This window comes from Elephantulus edwardii, unplaced genomic scaffold, assembly GCF_000299155.1.
Source record: "Elephantulus edwardii isolate Elephantulus edwardi_28Jun2011 unplaced genomic scaffold, EleEdw1.0 scaffold00146, whole genome shotgun sequence".
In the NCBI taxonomy this organism is placed as follows: Eukaryota; Metazoa; Chordata; class Mammalia; order Macroscelidea; family Macroscelididae; genus Elephantulus; species Elephantulus edwardii.
In genome coordinates this window covers 5,215,154-5,234,350 of record NW_006399896.1, presented here as the reverse complement: position 1 = coordinate 5,234,350, position 19,197 = coordinate 5,215,154, and the positions used below count along the sequence as shown (strand labels likewise).

At 43.7% G+C, this 19,197-nt stretch overlaps 1 protein-coding gene across 2 annotated transcripts in view; it reads left to right on the top strand.

Annotated features, from left to right (window-relative positions):
• The window catches only part of TTC13 (tetratricopeptide repeat domain 13), a 124,680-nt gene that overhangs the window by 81,036 nt on the left and 24,447 nt on the right, over positions 1 to 19,197 (top strand). For both annotated transcript variants that reach the window (XM_006894552.1, XM_006894551.1), the window contains 2 exons: positions 2,804 to 2,887; positions 4,055 to 4,139. In XM_006894552.1, the coding sequence (XP_006894614.1) occupies positions 2,804 to 2,887; positions 4,055 to 4,139 (169 nt within the window). The remainder of the gene's footprint in view (positions 1 to 2,803; positions 2,888 to 4,054; positions 4,140 to 19,197) is intronic.

The window sequence follows — 19,197 nt, the reverse complement described above, 5'->3', positions numbered from 1 at the left end:
GGGTAATTGGGATGGGTGTGTCAGAGGCAATGAGATTGGCACGGGATAGAGCAGAATTTAGGGCTGTTGTCCATAGGGTTACTGTGAGTCGCAAACGACTTGACGGCACGTAACAACAACAACAAGGTAGCGTGTCAGTCAGCTTGACATGGTGTGATGCTAATGAACGGTAGGTTCAGTACGCCAGCTGCCATCGTGTGTGCGACTCCCTAAAGACCCAGCTTGGTTCTTCTCCATTGTCTCCTTTTGGAGTCGTACCTGGGTTTTTTTTTGGTTCCTGATTGTATTGCCAGTTTTCTTTCTAATCCACTGAGGAATGGCCTGTTCTGCATTTGTTTCTTGGCCAGAAACCTTTGATCCTGAAAGTCTTATGAGAAGACATAGTGGAGACAAAACAGGCCCACACAAAACACGATGGCAGAGGAAAAGAAAGAAGAGTAGCCTTGTGCCACATTTTCCCTTGTGCCCGAGACCTCCTGCTGTGATCCCGGTTCACAGTCAGTCTTGGTAACCAGGGACTGTCCAGTTCTTCTGGACTCACACTTGTGAGGATGACATGTGCTTGTCCCATGAGTGCCTCACAGGGATCTCTGGTAGCCTAGTGGATAAGATCTTGTGCTGCCAACCCAAGAACAAGGTGTTCATATCCACTAGCTGCTCCACAGGACAAGGATGGGCACAATCTCTTCCATGTGGTTGCAGCCTCTAAAAACCCACTGGAAGGTCAAAAAAACTATTGAGGTTTTTTTTGAATGACTGATAAAGCTACCCTGGTGGGGTAGTGTGTTGTGTTAATGTTGGACTGCTAACCAAAAGCCCAAGAGCTCGGAGCTGCCAGCCATTCCATGAGAGAAAGATGGGCAGTCCCCAAAACCTGTGGAGGATCTCCCTGAGTCGAAAGGGACCTGATGGCAGTGGACATGGTTTGGGTTTTTAATGGCTAATAAAATTGTGACTATTGCTTTGTGTGTTTTCATGACATCTGAATGTCATCTTTGGTGACATGTCAACATCCTCTGCCATTTTTTATTTAGGGTGTGTTTCTTTTTCTTGTTCAAGTGTTAGCATCTGTAAATTTTATGGATTAACCACTTCTCTGATAAGCTATTATGAAAAATTGTTTACCAGACTGTAGGTTAGTTTTCTAATCTTTTGCTGTGCTTAAATTTTTCATTTCCAGGAGATAGTTTTCCAGTCTGTCTTCTGCGACTTTTGAGTTTTTAGATACATTTGATTGTGTACTTGGGCCATGAGTAGGACACCTGAGTTTGCACCTATGTTTTCCATGATGATCTTTATAGTTTTTTAGGTTTGATAGTCAGCTTTTTTTATCCACCTTGAATTGGTTTGGGTTTGTGTTTTGGTTTGGTTTTTGGGTTTTTCCCCCTACACTTTATTGCAGATCTGGAAGGACAGAGAGAATTCTCAAAAACTGCCTCCTTTTGAATTGGTTTTTGTATGTAAGATATCAACTCTGGTTTGTTTTGGTGTGGTTTTCTTTTTTTTTCTTTCTTTCTTTTTTTTTTTTTTTGAAAATGGGCATCTCCAGTTTTGCCATCATGCTTTGTTAAAGAGGCCATCTCTTCCCCTTGTAAGGGGCTTCAGCCCTTTGTCAAGGTCAGTGGTCCATCGGTAGATGGATCTATGTCTAGATTCTCATGCTGTCTCTTTGGTCTGGGTGTGTTATACTAATGCCACGTGGCTTTGTGTCATTGGTTGGAGGCTGGGGAATACGAGGCCTCCTGCTTTGTGGTTCCTCCTTAGTTTCGCATCTCTTCACTTGCCTGGGTCTCTTTTATTTCCATATATAAAACTGGTAATTAGTGTTTCTGTCTCTTAAAGAGACGAGATCAAGGTGGAAGTTTTATTCTCCCTGAGTTTGCAAAGGCTGCCTTACCTCCTCCCTCGCACAGAGCCGCTAGGGGGCTCCAGCCACCAACTTCTCCACAGCCACATTTCTCCCACCTGCCTGCGCCACCAAGATCCCTTGTCATGTGCTTGTCCACCCTGCGTAAATGGTGAGCACAGATGAAGGGGCTACGTGCTATTAACCTACTCAAATTTCAAATGAATTTACAAGTGTGGTGGTTTGTGTCCTGCTTGAGATGTCCCTGGTTATAGAAACTTGAATAAAAAAAAAATGGTGGGGAGAATTAGGGATCTGGGGTATGGGGTATCTGTAAGCCCCGGAAGTGCTCTCTGCTGAGCACTTGGCTTGGTAGTGGAGTGGGAAGAAACTACGTTCCTGAACAAGAGTGCCCAAGTTTTTAAAAAGGCTAGGGAATGTGAGGACAGTGGTACATGACCAGAGAAAGTGAAGACCACTAGTGAGCCAGAGAGCAAGAAGGAGCCTACACAGGGCGTTGAGTCGGGAGATAGGAAGGAAGCAGGAATGCTTAGTGGGGAAAGTGAAGAGCTGCAGAATAGAAGTCAGTCTATACTCAAACCATAGCACCCGAGGGCTGTGTTCACTGGGGCCTCAGCACCCGAGGGCTGTGTTCACATGGGGCTTCAATACCTGAGGCCTATCTTCTCAGTGGAGCATACAGGAAACCTGCTTGGCTCCCAGGCTTCCTTCTCAACAACTCCCAGACGAAACACCCACGTCAGCTAGAATATTCCTCTACCATCTTTGACTGCACACACCCATCTTCCAGATGCTTAGCATATGTGACTCTCCTCAGTTCTGTTATCTTTATTTGTTTGTTTATTTTTTACTAAAATAGCTTGAAGTTAGATCTTGTTCTGAACACACTCTGCTTTTAAAATGATCCTTAATTTTGTTGTTTGTTTTTCCTCACAGGGGTCAGGTGATTAACATGAGATACCTGGAATATTTTGAGAAAATACTTCATTTTATTAAAGATAGGATTCTTGTTTATCATGGGTAATTTTCTTCTTTTCTTTTTTGTAATTATTGACAGACTAAACAAAGTGCATCAAATCTAATTAAGTTCATGAAATCCATGGACCCCAATCGATTGTTTTTTTTTGCTTTAAATATAATTTGTTGTTGTATGCCATCAAGTTGGAACCAACCATAGCTGACCCTCCAGCGGATTTTCAGAGGTGGTTAATCCCCCAGGCGATTGCCTATCCTTTTCCACTGGAACAGCTGGTTACCTTCAGGATTGCAGCACACTTTCTTACCTCTAGGCCACCAGAGCTCGCTAATATAGAGAGACAGTATGACTTTTTTGGTCTCCTTTTCTCTACAAAGCAAGACATTTCTCTAAATTTACCTGTTAAGGGTTTCTGCCTTAATATTCAATCTACCTTCATTGAACAGTGGTGTGGTACAGACACAGCCCTGGACTGAGCACTAGGGGGAAGAATTACAGGAGTTAGCTAACACCAAATGTAAAATTGGTTTTAAACACATAGCAGGATTCTTCTGTTGGATAACTTTAAAAGGAAAACCCCAATTACATCTAATGCCAGAGTTTATAACCAAATTTACAACCAAACCCGCGCAGGTGGACACACAGACACTGGCTGTCAGCTCATCCTGCTGCCTCCAGTTACACCTTCTAGACAGTGGCTTGTCTATTTCCTTCCTTCTCATCTGTAGCCCCAGAATCATTAAGATTAAGCTGTTCCATGATTTAAAAACTTTGTGGGTATCATTTTGACCATTGTGTAATCTATAATTAAGGAAAACGCATTTAAATTAAAAGTAATAGCATAACTAGTTATTACTTCTGCATTAATCTCAATGGTTTTCTTTCTCTCTCCCTCTCACACTCCCTTTTCCTCCCACACCTCCACCTGTCTCTGTCTTTCTCTCTCCTGCTTTCCCTCTCTCCTCTTCTCTCCCCCCTCCTCTGCTCTCTTTTCTCTTTCCCCTTCTCCTCTTCTCTCTCCTCCTCTGCTATTCTCTCTCCTCTGCTCTTCTCTCCTCTCTTCACTCTTTCCTCGCTTCTTCTCTTTCCCCATCCCATTCTCTCCCCCTTACTCTTGCTCTTTCTCTCCCCCCTTTTTTCTTCTCTCTCCCTCCTCCCCCCTTCCACCTTGCCCCTTCTCCTTCTGTCTTTCTTTCTCTGTCCATTTTAAGAGCTAATAATCCTAAAGGACTGTTAGACGTTAGAGAAGCTCTGGAAAAGGTACACAAAGTAGAAGACCTTCTGCCAATTATGAAGGTAAGTTCAGCAAAATGTCAGTGAGCAGTTTTAGGGGAAAATAAAATGATAGAATGTTTTTAGAAGGACTCCTAACTGATGAATACCCATGTATTAATGTGGGCAATACATGTTTAAATTGCATAACTCATTGCCATTGAGTCAAAACTGACTCTTAGCTGGCGCTGCAACAGGTTTTCAGAATCTGTGAAGTGCTTGGAAGGAGATTGCTTGTCTTTCTCTCAGGGAGCAGCTGGTGGTTTTGAACTGTTTGCCTTTGGGTTGACAGTGCAACTCCATAGCCACTGTTGTTGCTATGTGCCGTCAAGTCTCTTGTGACTCATAGCAACCCTATGTAAAACAGCCCTAAACCCTGCTCTATCCTGTGCCAGTCGGACTGTCTCTGACACACCCATCCCGATTATCCCAGTCACTGAATCAATCCATCTCATAGCGGGTCTTCCCCTCTTGTGCCGTCCCTCCACCCTCCCAAGCATGATGTCCCTCTCCAAGGACCTGTCCCTCCTTACAACATGTCCAAAGTATGTCAGACGAAGCCCCAGAATCCTTGCCTCCAAGGAGCAGCCTGGTTTAACCCTCTCCAGGATGAATCTGTTTATTTTCTTGGCAGTCCATGGAACATTCAATACTCTTCTCCAGCACTACAGTTCAAAGGCATCAATTCTCCTTCTGTCCTCCCTAGTCACTGTCCAACTCTCTGATGCATAACAAGTGATTGCCAAGACCATAGCCTGTATCAGGTGCACCTTAGTCTCCAGAGTGACACCATTGCTCTTCAGTACCCTGGAGAGGTCCCTAATAGCAGACTTTCCCATCGCAATATGTTTTTTGATTTCCTGGCTACTGGTGCCAAGAGTGTTGACCATGGAGCCAAGCTGACTAAAGTTGTTAACAATCTCAATCTTTTCACCATCCATCCTGATGCTGTCAGTTGGTCCAGTGGTGAGAATCTTTGTCTTCTTTACATTGAGCCTCAATCCATACTGAAGGCTGCAGTCCTTGACCCTCTGCAGCAAGCATTTCAGGTCCTCCTCAGTTTCAGCAAGCAGGGTTGCATCATCTACATAAGGTACAAAAGGCCATAGCCACTAGGCCACCAAAAAATACTATAATGAATAGACTGGTTAATAACCTAAATGAAATTAACTGCAAGCATTAGACTGAAAGATAAGAATTAATCTGCAAGGAAGTACTTAACATAAAGTGCATACATTTAAAGCTCAGATGGTGTGTGCTTAACTCCAAGTTGATGGTTTGAATCTGCACAGCAATGTCATGGACAAAGACACAGCAATCTACTTCTGCGAAGCTCACAGTCTTGAGGAGAAAAGAATATATGTCGTTGGTTTTTTCTTCTGTCCACCCTGTAATGACTTGTGCCCAGTGGTCCTTCAGAACTTTATATTGTGCCATCAAATCAGAACTGACTCAGAGGGTTTTTCAGAGACTGTAGCTCTCACAGGAGGAGATTGCCTATCTTTCTCCTGAGGAGTAGCTGGTGGATTTGAACACCATGCCTTTGAGTTAGCAGCCCAGCTCCTTACCACTTGGCTACTAGAGCTTGCGTCCGTAGCAGTTATTAACAGGCAGCAGCTTTTAGCATTGGACCATCACAAGGCCACAGCAAGCCTAGATCCTCCCTGTCAGCATAGTGCCAGGATGAGATAAGAGAAATAGTGGGGAAAAAAGAATTCAAACACCTTAAGGTATACTGTAAAAAAATGGGCATGTGAGGTATGGATGAAAATGCTAGAGAATTTCAGCATCAGAAATTGAGGCAGTGAGAAAGGAAGCACAAATATGCTATGCTGTGTAGTCAGGAAGGGAATACAGTTACTGACTCACTCATGACATTGATAGAAAAATACAAAGAGAATTTTTTTCCTCACGTATTTTTTGGGTGTAGCATAAATTTCTAAGATGTCTTTCTAAAAAAACTTATTGTGATTTGGGTGAAAGTTTAGAGAATCTTCCTTTACCATCCAGTGATGTTTACACATTTGTCTCCCTCACTGATTGTAGTCTCCTCAGTATAATGGCACTCATCCCTTTCCCTCCCTGGGTTTCCCATCTCCATTCATCCTATCCTCCACTTCCTGTCTTGTCAGCTTTGTCCTCAAATGAGTGGTTGTGCTGATGGGTATATTCTGTGTGGTGTGGGCATTGATATTGCTGTTACCATATAGACTTGTCTGTTGTTTGGCTGAGAGCTGACCACCAGGGGTAGTTCAGTCCCAGGTTTGAAGCACTGTAGTCACGGAGGTTCCACCAGTGTCCATCAGGCAGTAAGTATGGTAATTTTTTTTGTTTTGTTCTGCATTTTTTCCCCCTCTTTGTCTGTCTAGGATCTCTGGTAGTAATTGCAATTGGCACCATGTTGTTCTTGTGTGGGAGCAGTGGAAGCGGCAAGTGGTCATTAATTTCATCTAGGGGCCATCTAGTTCTTGTGTTGGGGCAGTGGGAGTTACAGTTGGTCAGTAATTGCAATGAGCATCATCTTGTTCCTTTGTGGAGGCAGTAGGAGCTGTGATTGGTCACTAATGGCAGCCAGGCACCATCTAGTTTTTATGTCAGGGTAGGAGGAGCTGTGATTGGTCAGTAATTGTAGCTGGCCACCATCTAGTTCCTGTGGGGAGGCAGAGAGGGAGCTGTGGTTGGTCATTAATTGCAGCCAGGCACCATCTAGTTCTTTTGTAGGGACAGTGGCAGCTGTGATTAGTCAGGAATGTGTCTTGTCTCCATACCTTTTCAGCCTGTATGCAGAACAGATCAGGACTGGGGGGAAAGTCATCAACAATCTGCGTTATGCAGATGACACAACTTTGCTTGCTCAAAGTAAGGAGGACCTGAAGCATTTGATGCTGAAGGTCAAGGATTTCAGCCTTCAATATAGATTGAAGCTCACCATCTAGAAGATAAAATTTTCACCACTGGGCAAGTGACAACACCATGATAGATGGAGAAGAGATTGAGGTTGTTAACAATTTCAGCTTACTCAGGTCCACAACCAACACTCTTCGCACCAATAGTGAGGAAATCAAAAGATGAATTGCAATGTGGAAGACTGCTGTCAAGGACTTTTCCACATTACTAAAGAGCAGTGTTATCAGTCTAGAGACTAAGGTGCACCAAATCCAGGCCATGGTCTTTGCAATTACTTGCTATGCATCAGGGAGCTGGACTATGACTAGGGATGATAGAAGGAGAGTTGTGCCTTTGAGTTGTGGTGCTGGAGAAGAGTCTTGAACATACCATAGACCATCAGGAGAACAAATAGTTCTGTCTTAGAAAGAATGAAACTGAATTCCTCCAAAAGGCAAGAATTTTGAAGCTCTATCTCATATACTTTGGGCACCTGGCCAGGAGGGACTAATCCTTGGAGAAGGACATCATGCATGGAAGGGTAGAGGGACTGCTCAGGAGAGGAAGACCCTGAGAGGATTGACACAGTAACTAGGGCAGTGGGATTAGGTATGTCAGAGTCATTGAGACTGGCTCAGAATAAGGCAGGGTTCAGAACTATTGTACATAGGGTCGCTATGAGTCTTGGGCTGTTCTATGGCACATAACAACAACAACCATCTAGTTCTTTGTAGGGCAGCTCCTAGGAGCTGTGGTTGGTCAGTAATTGAAGCTGGGCACCGTCTAGTTCTTGTGGAGGGGGATTGAGAGCTGTGGTTGATCAGTAATTGCAGTTGGGCACCATCTAGTTCTTTGTAGGGACAGCAGGAGTTGAGGTTGCTTAGTAGTTGTAGCTGGGCACCATTTAGTTCCTGTGTAGAGGCAGTGGGAGCTGTAGTTGGTCAGTAATTGCAGTTGGTGCTATCTAATCCTTGTGGAGGGGCAGTGGGAGCTGTGGTTGGCTTGGTCTGGCCCTGTCCATGAGTCTTTGATTCTCTCTGTGCTTTGCTTCAGGTAGAAGAGGCCAATTGTTATGTCTTAGGAGACTTCCCAGACCCTTGGGCTGCTGCTCACCACAGTAGGACACAGGGCATTGTCTTCTTGAACATGTGATGTCAGGTGACCAAGGTGTCTCTCAAGACTGGTCCTGAGTCCCAAATCCAGTGACTTCTCTTCAGGTGTTTGGTTATGGCTGAGAAGTTTACATAGCTTTGCTCCCTGTATGTTCTCTTCTAACTTAGAAAGTTTGTAGCACATTCAAATACATATGTAGAAATAGCTTCTGCCAAAGGCATACATACTTGTGATTATCCACACACTGACCTTCCCACAACTGTTGCTCTTGCATGTCGCTTAAGGGAATGTCAGTCCTTTAGTTGAAGGATCGTGCATGTCATAGAGTATACTCTTGTGCCCTTCCCAGTGATTTCTTTTGCTATCAGTCAACAGACACAACAGTTGAAAGGTAAATACTGGGAGAATACTAAACCCCTACAGAGTAGGAATATAGAATAATGAAAGCAGTCCTTTCCAGTGAAGGCTTATGAAAAAAGAAAATGTGATGAGGTCAACCAGAAATGTCACAGCAGTAACAAGCTCAATGTGGCACTAATGGTAAGCAGTCCTCATATGGAAAGACCAGGAGCTCAGGTTGGTTTGTAAAAGTCGAGTTGTATGCTGCCTATACAAATCACCTACAGCAAAATACTGTCTAGAGAGTTAAAGGGCGAAAGCATGCCCTGTAATTGGTAGTGAGAAGGAAAATCAGAATGGCAATGGCAGGGTCAGAAGCTAAAGTTCAGGCAACAGAAATTTTATTAATTGAAAAGATTGTAACTTGATGATCCTTTAATCCACCTGTGAATATACTTACTCAAAAAAGGTGTTGATAGCAGGTAGATTTACTTTTCCAATTAATAGTTTGAATGTTAATAAGAAATGTGAACAAAGGTTTCTTTGAAGCTACACACCCACTGCTCACTTAGCAACTGACTCAGCATCTGACCTTTTGTATGTCCTACAGTGGTGGAAAATGTACAGTATTAATGACGCACATCTGGCAGTCGCAAACACACAGGTTCTGAATGAGTCTTTAGCTGTAACACTTCACGTTTTGTTTGGGCTGTGATTCTTAGTAGTTTTAAAGTTACATGATGATGGGATTTGCCTGTTGTGTGATGATGTATTCCTCATCCATATTTTTGTTTCTTTGTTTTTGTCTTTGTTCCATATTTTTTAAAAATTTTATGTGGTCATCCTGGTTTTGCATAATGCCAATTTGAAGCTGATTGTTTTAGGAGTGAGGAATGGGTAGAAAGACTGACTTTCTACCAAATACAGCACCCAAAGTTGAGATGAGTAAATCAGAGCATACACATCTGTACAGACAGCTGGAGCGTTGCCATGAACAGAGCACATCAGTAGCACATGTAAGCCAGTGTCTGCATCTTACCTCTCTAAGCTTGGACAGACTGTGGACCAGGCTGAGTCCCACCTCCTCATCTGCTCAAGAGCGGTTGCTCTTGCCAGACCTCAGTGGTTATTGTGAGGATCTAATGAACTAGTGCGGTGTGCTCCCCCTTATCAAACCCACTGTCTTAACCCATCAGTTGTGTTTGCAGGTCCTTGTACTACACTGAAATTAAGTCATTGGAGAATGTCACCTCCCCACTCTACCCCCCCAAAAAAATTGCTTTCAAGGACATGTACAAAGTCAGTAGTTTATAGTTTGTGATACAAACTATAAGCTTGATCTAGGCAAAGGAAGACACCAAGAGGGGCACAAAAGATAAAGGCAACAAAGGGAATTCCCTGTGTTAGTATACAGGCTTGTTTCTCCTAAGATCATGAAGTAACCATTTGTCCTGGAGTCCTGGGGATATGGTATCTATATCTGTCCACTGCTTGAAGGAGCTTCAGGGACAGCTGCTAAGTTCCCATGTGATCCCTCCCACCTGCCATCTCACAGTGTCCACGCTAGAGGGCCCTAGAATACATTCCAGGAGAGAACTGGGGTTTGTCCTTGAGGTTTTAAACTCAAGCGTTTTTAAACCTTGAGGTTTCCATGGGTATTTTAGGTATTTGTGTTTACTCTGGCATTAGGAAGAATAAGAAATAAGCATATGCAGATTTTATACAAGACTGTGGTCTTTCAGAGCAAAGCCTGAGAGAAGGTCCATGGCGTTTTAACCTAGGGCTCTGGTGGTCTGGTGTGATGTCCGAAAGACGGCAAGAATGGCATTTCTACTTCCACGGTTTGTACCTTTTATCCACGATTATGATTGCTTTGAAATTTTAAAAGACATGCTTAGAAGCATATGAAATATATTTCTATTAATGTTTCTACTTAATAAGATGGGACACTGCCGTAGCTTCTGCCGAAAAATGAGTAGTGTGCACTTGATGACCACAGGCTTTTTCCTCCTAAGTTTTATTTGTTTTGTTGTTACTGTTGAGACTCCACAGCCATGCACACCAAATCACAATGATAGGCACACAGACCAGTGGGACAGAATGAGGACCTCGAAGTAAGCCCCTCTACTTATAGACAGCTGATTGGACACATGTCCTCTTGAACAGATGGTAATACCAAAACTGCATGCCCATTTACAGGAACACTAAGTAGGAGCCACATATCCTACCACATACAAAAAGCCAACTCAAGCTAGATCAGAATGATGCTTCTTTAAAAAGCTGGAAATAGAAATACCTAGATGTAGCAGTCTCACTACTAGGTATCTGTCCTAGAGAAATAAGAAGTTAGCTCAGACATACATGCACACCCATGTCCAGAGCAGCATCATTTACAATAGCAAAGAGATGGAAACAACTTACGTGTCCGTTGGTGGATGCCTGGATAAAGAAACTCTGGTGCTTGATAAATACTGTGCAACACTGAAGAATCATGATGGATCTGTAATATACCTCATAGCATTGATAAGCATGGAAAACTTTACACTGTGTAAAACTATTGTTATGTACCCTGGAGTTGGAACTAACTCATAGCTGACCCTCCAGTGAGTTTTCTGAGGCTGTAAATTGCACAGGAGATTGCCCGTTCTTTTCCCACAGAGCAGCTGGTGGATTTGAACTATGTGCCTTTGAATTGGCAGCAGCTCTTTACCACTAAGCCATGAGAGCTCTCTGGTACATTAGTGTAACATCGACTTAGAACTGACTCAAAACCTAACCCTTCAGTGGATTTTCAGAGACAATAAATCACACAGGAGGAGACTGCCATCTTTGTCCCACTGAGCAGCTGGTGGCTTTGAACCACTTGCCTTTGGGATGGTGGCACACCTCCTTATTGAAGAGTCCATTGCAAAAAGACAACTCTTGTATCCGACATCTGCTATAAAATGTCAAGAAAAGTTTATCAGACAAAAACCCAAACAAACAATCTTTTCATTTCACTAGGTGTTGTAGCAGAAAGGAGAGTAATCATTAACCAGAGGCACAAACATGTATTGACTCGGGAAAGGCCATGTATAATAGCAGAAAGGCCAGCAGAGCTTGATCTAGGCAAAGGAAGACACCAAGAGGGGCACAAAAGATAAAGGCAACAAAGGGAAGTACTGTTGCGCACAGAATCCTGTGGTGGTATTGGTGGTAATCTACGAGGGGCTGCGTGGTGAGCACACAAGCTGAGTAGAAGGGCAGACAGGACCACACCCACCAGTATGTGCTGTCACCGGGCCTTGCTTATTAAGTTGGGATGACATATCTCATTGTTTGGAATTGCGCCTCTTGCTCAGAATCCTCTTCCCTGGGAACATCAAGATCAGTTGGCATAACATAGTCACAGAGACATTAGTCTGCATCCTATTTTGGTGAATAGCAGCTGGAGTCTTAACAGCATGTGAGCAGACATCTGCAGTTCAACTATTGGTCTCTACCCATCCGAAACAAAAGTTGAGGCCAGAAGAAATAAAAGATGCCTGGCTACTCTAAAACACAGTTCTGGTAGCCTCGTGGGTAGAGAGTTGTGCTGTCAGTACTAAGGCAAGCAGCTGGAAGCCATCAGCTGCTTCATGAGAGAAAGGTGGAGAATCTCCTTGAAGTGATTTACAGCCTCTGAAAACCCTTTGGTGATTCCAGCACCAAGGAGAGTGGTTATTTTTGTTTTTGATCTACTTTGAAAGAGTGTCCACTGCCAACTACTCTGAGAGAGATCACATTAGGAGGTCCCAGGAAAATGTAAAACAAACTCCAGATGTAAAGAGGACTACTGATCCAATAGGAACTTGTAAGCTTTTAATAACACAGGCACGATGCAACAAGCTGAGAGGGAGAGCAGAAGCACTCAGCATAAAATTAGGCCAATTAACTGGAAACCAGGACCCTAAACTTACAAACCAAGAAATCAAATTCCATAAGGTATTGAAATGTACATAAGCAGCCTTAGAGGCTACACTTTTTTTCTTGTCCTTGTAAGTATATCTATCACCCCAGTTTTACCAATTCATTATTTTATGAGTGTGCAATTTGTTAATCATCATTACAATAGTAACAGGGTAACCCTGTCATTAATCAGTGCAGTTTTTCCATTATGGTTAGCCCCAACTCTTTCCCCTCATCCTCCCACCTATCCAAACTGCTAATAAGCTTTGTATCTATGTGAGTTCATACATTAATTGTATTCTTGTGATTGGCTTATTTAATGTAGCAAGTCTTTATACTCTGTTCATAGTGTACCTTTTATCAAGACTTCATTTGTCCTCCCAAGCTGTGTAGCATTCTCTTGTCACATTTTGTTCATCCATGTGGTTCATCTTGTTCAGCGGTGAGCACATAACTTGTTTCTGCCTTTTGTCTCTTGTAGATAGGGCTGCAGTGGACACTGGTGTACAGGTCTCTTTTTGAGTCTTTGCTGTAGTTGTAAAATATGTTTTTAAATCAGGATGTTTGAGCCTTCTTCCTCCTTTGTTCTTTTTAAAGTTATTTTAACTATTCAGTGCCTCTTGCATTCCTTGTAAAGTTGAAGAATGGCATTGCTTGGTCAGATGGTAGTTCTCTTTTTTGCTCCTTGGAAAAATTACCAGTTTTCCACAACTCCTTTGCATTCCTACCAGTGGTGCATAAGGATTCTAATCTCCCTGCATCCTTGCCAACTTTTATTATTTTCTTCCTCTTTTTTTTTAAACTCTTAGCCATCTTAAAAAATAGCAGCAACAAAAAACCCCCCCATTTCCCTACCCTCCATTGGGTTTCCAAGGCTATAAATCTTTACAGGAGAAGACTGCTCATTTTTCTCCTGCGGAATAGCTAGCTGGTGGACTCGAACCACTGACCTTACAGTTAGCAGCCTATTCCTGAGCCATCCTAGTGGGAGTGAAATGGAATCTCATTGTGCTTTCAATTTGTATTTCTGAAGGCTTGTTCATGTTTCAAGGGAAAGCACTTAGCCTTTCTCCAGTAAATATAGTGTTTTCTGTTGGTTTTGCAGATGTGCCCTGAATCTCAGGGAAGACTTACCTTTAGTTCCAGTTTTATCTTTAGGGTTCTCCTCAAGAAAAGGTGCTCAGTTTTATCAACTTTTTTGATCCTTTTTTCTGCCTGATTAAGTGGATTACTCAGTCCTTCTCATGTTTTTCTTAGTTCAGTTAGTGTCTCTTTCAGGTGCAGCATCTGTTGTTTTAGAGCCTCGTTTTGCTCTTGTGTTTTTCATATTTTAGCTTTTGTGTGTGTTTCCCCTTAGTTCTTTAATTGTATTTAATGTTGTATTTTATTCTTCCCTGGTTTTTTGTTATCTGGTTGTCCCTAGATGCACATATATTCCCTTCATCATGTTCATTTATCTTCTTTTTTATCTTGTGACTTTGTCAGGGGGCACAATAGAATTTTTGAGAATGTTAACTTTCTCGTTTTCATTGGTATTTGGAATTTTTTTTCTCTCCATGAATGCTAGAAAACTGGAACTTGTGAAAAAAAAATGAAATGCAACACATGACTATCAACATTGTAGGAATTGGAGAGGTGAGATGGACTTTCTTTGGCTACTTGAATCAGAGCATCACATGGTTACTATGTATGAATGAAAAACAGAGGAATAATGGTGTTGCATTCATACTTTAAAATACAATTTAAAGTTCTATCCTGACTAGTGTTATGAGTGGTACACTCACTAGTATTCAACAGCTAAAACCAAATAAGAGATGGAAGATTTTTATCAAATTTTGTAGTCTGAAATTGACCAAACACATATATATAAAATATTACTGAAGATCATTAAATAACAGCCAGGACAGTAGAGAGCTCTGGTGGCCTAGGGGTGAGGATCTGTGCCGCAATCCCGAAGGCACAAGGTTCAATTCTGTCAGCTGCTCTGTGGGAGAAGGCTGGGCAAGCTCCTCCCATGTGATTGCTGCCTCTGAAAACCCACTGGAGAGTCAGCTATGGGTTGGTTCCAAGTTGATGGTACACAACAACAGGACATTAGAGTTATCTATTTACCAGAAGTTTCAGCTGGATTCAGAAAAGGCAGGCTGTGGTAACATGGATGTCATTGCTGATGTCAGTTGGGTCCTGGCTGAAAGCAAAGAAACCAGAAAAATGTCCATTTGTGCTTTATTGACTATGCAAAGGCATTTGTTGACTATGTGAATTATAACATTATGGCTAACATTGAAAAGAATGGGAATCCCAGAATACTTAATTGTGCTCGTGGGAAACCTATCCCTAGACAAAGAAGCTGTTGTATGACAGAGCAAGGGAACACTACATGGTTTAAAATTAAGAAGGGCGTGCATTAGGATTGTATCCTTTCACCAAAGCTATTCAGTCAGTATGCTGAGCAAATTATTGGGGAACCTGGACTCTGTGAAGAAGATTGTGTCATTAGGATTGGAGGAAGGCTCATCAATAACCTTCATTATGCAGATGACACAACCTTGCTTGCTAAAAGTGAGGAGAACTTGAAGCACTGTTGCAGGTCAAATATTGCAGCCTTCAATAAGGAGTGCATCTCAGTGTCAAGAAACAAAAATTTTCACCACTGGGCCGATGGGTAACATCCTAATGGGTGAAGAGATTGAAACTGTTGTAAACTCATCTTATTTGGATCCACAAACAATACACTTGGTACCAGCAGTCAGGAGATCAAGAGACATATTGCAGTGGAAAGTCTGAAGTCAGGGACTGAGGAGGTATAATGTTAGTTTGACTAAGGTGCATCTGATTAAGACCATGGTCTTTTCAATTACTTGCTGTGCTGCTGAGAACTGGATGGTGAATAAGGATGACAGAAGAAAAACTGATGCTTTTGAACTGTGGTGTTGGAGAATATTACTGAATGTCCCAGGGACTGCGAAAAGAACAAATAGATATGCCTTGGAGAAAGTGCAGCCAGAGGGCTCCCTGGAGGCAAGGATGGCAAACCTTTGTCTCCCATACTTTGGCAAGTTGCTAGAAAAGGCTAGACCTTGGAGAAGGACATCATGCTTAGAAAGGTGGGAGACAGCAAAAGAGAGGAAGACCCCCAACCAGGTAGATTCACACAGTGACTACAGCGATGGGCTCGTGTGTGTCAGAGACTGTATGGTTGGCACAGGATAGGACAGGGTTCAGACTGCTTGTTCACAGGGTCGGTTGATTCGAAGGCACCCAACAACCACAACAAGATCCTGTAGGGGACCTCTGGTGGCCTACTGATAAGAAGCTGCACTGAAACCCCAAAGGCACATGGTTCAAATGCACCAGCTGCTTCACAGGAGAAGGATGGGCCTTCTCCTCCCAGGCAATTTACTGCCTCTGAAAACACACTGGAGGGTCAGCTCTGGGTTAGTTCCTACTGGGCAGCACACAACAATTTTCTACAAGAAACTCTACATGGGCAGAACCTTCGGTCTTTGCCTGCCATTTCCTCTCCCTCCCTGGTAAACAGGTTTTGGAAAGTTCCATATCTCATTTTTCAATGTTCAACCTCTCCAGAAGCACAGATGAGCTTACCGTGGTCAGTCTGTCCAGCAGTGGGCACCACCACTTATACAAGGTGTCACACAGTAACACTTTCTATCTAGTGGAGATTCAGTTCTCTCTCTCTGCATTATTGTCTTTCCTCCTGTGTATCTGCAGTCATGCTTTTATTCTGAAACCCTACACCCATGGAGTGCCCTTGGAGCTGAGTGTTGCCCTCTGGTTTTGCCTGTAGCTTCCTTCCTCATTTTGTAGGGTCTGATTCTGTGAATATCTGAGCTGATACTTAAAGGAAGCCTGGGTGGACTTTCTTCCATTTCTAGGACACATAAGGACTTTCATGAGCTCTGTCTTGTTGATTTCAGAGCCTCGGTGGTCCTGTGGTGGTTGGGGAGCTGTCTTCACTTAAGTGATCCACCTTTTGACTCCATTATAGGGAACCTTCTGTAAGTGTTTGTGTCAGTCTAGCAGCCAACAGTTACCAGTTGTGGGAGGGTAGTCACACTGCAGGAGCTCTGGTGGCATTAGGAGTTGTGTTGCCAACCCAAGATAGGTGGTTCAAGTCTACCAGCTGCTCCATAGGAGCATAGGATGCTCCTCCTATGTGATTTCAGGCTCTCAAAATCCACTGGAAGATCTGTTGTAAGTTGTTCCCATCTTGATGGCACAGAACAGTCACACTGCTAATGGGCTTCTCAGAGGTCTGCCTTGGCACTCTGGGCACCTGCCTTGTGGTACTTTAGCTGTGAATGTGGCCTCCTCTCAAGATACCTGCTTCCTAGCACACAGCAGCCTGAGCCTCCATTCCTCAGCACCAGCTGTGACGGGCTGCAGATTGAGGCAAACTGCTCTTTAGAAAAGTCTTTCATGTGGGTTTCTCAGAGACCTGAGCTCCAGGGTGCACAGAAGGACAGGTGGCATACTGGCTGTGAGAGCATCCTCCACTGTGGGAGCCTCCTGTACAGCTTTAACATCCTGACAGCCATCCATTCCTGAGGGCAGAGAGGAGGTGGCCCTCTCATCAGCCTTCCATGGAGGTCTGGCTTTTTCCTATCAGAGACCTTCCTCTAGCATGTTAACTGTGAGTGTAGCCTCAGTTAGTGCTCTCTGTCACCAACTGGAAATGCTGAAGACTAGCCTTATTTGACACTTAGGAAAGTTTGCCCTGTTGATTTCAGAGGCCCAAGCTGTGGGGTGCACTGGGAGGCAGGTGGGCTTCTGGCTCTGGGAACAGTATCTACTGCAGGGCCCTTCTGTAGCAATCCATACTGGCTTGCAGGTAATTGGGCTGTGGGGTGCACAGAGAGGCAGATGAGGTGTCATCTCTGGAACCAGTATCTACCACAGGGCTCTTTGGTAGCAGTCCACAATGGCCTTGCAGATGAGTGAGCTTTGGGGTGCCGGCTCTGGGAGCTGTCTCTAACACAGGACTCTTTGGTAGCAGTCCGTAGCAGGCTTGCAGACAGTGAAGAGTGGTGGGTGGACTGCTGTGCTCCAGGGAGATCTCCAGGTAGATCTGCCTTTTTGCTGTCGGAGTCCTCCCTGTAGTCTGCAGCTTGTTGCAACCTGCACTGAAAAGCCTGTTCTCAGCACACATTGCCATTTGTGGTCCTCAGGACCATTTGTAAGGAGGAGCATACAGACCTGTGCTGACTCCCCTGCAAGCAGGACCAGAGAATACATGGTAGACAAGTGAGTTTGAGCTGTCAGCTGAGATTCAGGCCAGCTGTGGAGTGTGCATGAAGGTAGAGGGGCGTTCACTGTGAGCCATAGCCGAGTCTGGTGCAGTCCAGATGTCTAAGGAGGTCTACTGGGATTAGGGCAGAAGCTTGGCATCCTGACCCTTTTCACAGGCAAGGCTGTGGAGTTAGGGCAGCAGGCTCTTTCTGGAGCTCTGACCCCTGTTCACCGTGGCCACATGGCCAGGTGCAGGCCAAGGACAGTATCTTACCAGACATGTCTCAGTGATTCTAGTCTGGCTTCTTTCCTCTGCTGCCCTCAAACCCGAGCTCATTTCCTTGTTGCTCTTCTTGGTGTATTAGTGAAAGAGCATTGAAATGCTCATTTGTGTACACCACCATATTCCCAGGATTCAGAAAAGCAACTTTAATGCACTTGATCCCACCGAAGCAACTTATTAGAAAAGAACGTGAACTTTAGAGTCATGAAGTCTTGGGTTAAGTCCTTACTCTGCTTTTTCCTGGTGTCTCTTGGGCCAGACACTTAATCTCACCAAGATTCTTTCATCTGTAGTATCAAGATCATACCCTATTTTACAAGTATGTTGTGAAGATGAAAGGAGGTCTGGTATTAAAACCAGTATTTCGCAGTTTCCTCTATACCTTCTTTAGGTTTTCTTTATAGAACTCTCATTCTTCATGATGAACACTGTGAGTTCCTGCCACTGGCCCCAGTCTCGGCTGACAGCTTGCACCTGCCTGTCCACCCCATCCTTCCCTGGTCCAGCAGGAGACACCTGCTCTGTCTTGCTTGTTTTCGCTAAGCTTCCCCCCAGGTTATTCTTATATGGAAAAGTACTGTTCTGTAGTTTATCATTGGTCCCCTTACTTCCTGTCCATTGATCCTAAAAAAATTAGACAACGGAAACCGGGGGGATAAGTAATTGTAGAAGCTATTATTGGCATTTCAGGATTGGTGCAAATACGTTAAACAAAAAGTTGGCAGCTGATGTTTTAGGGTTAAGTTTAAAGATTTAACCAGAAATATCCTTAAAGTCATCTTAAAACCAACTAGTGAAAAATGTCTACTGTGAGCCTTCTACTGTCTTGAGAATTATTTCTCTATATGGGGTCACACTGATAAACAGCAACTCAGAAGGTTAAATCAGACCTTTTGCAGACAGTGAATTTCTGCTTATTAGGGAGGAATAACTCAGAAAGGCAGGGTTGAGAATGGAGTACAACTCAGATGTCGTCAGTGTCATGAATTGTGGCATGTACAAACAGTTCAGGATTAGTATATGTTTTGCTGTTTATGTTCCCAACAGCAGCAGCCAGATAAATTAACAAAAATTGAAAGCTGAGTCTGCTGTGTCCCCATGCTTGCCTCCTGTGGGGGCCATTCATATAGCTGTGAGGTGTGTGGTCTGCCAAGGCACGATGGGCCTCTGTGCCTATTCCATCCTCATACCTCTCAGAAAGGGAGCTCTGGTGGCCTAGCGGATAAGGAGTTGTGTTGCCAACCCAAAGGCAGGTGGTTCAAATCTATTAGCTGCTCTTTGGGA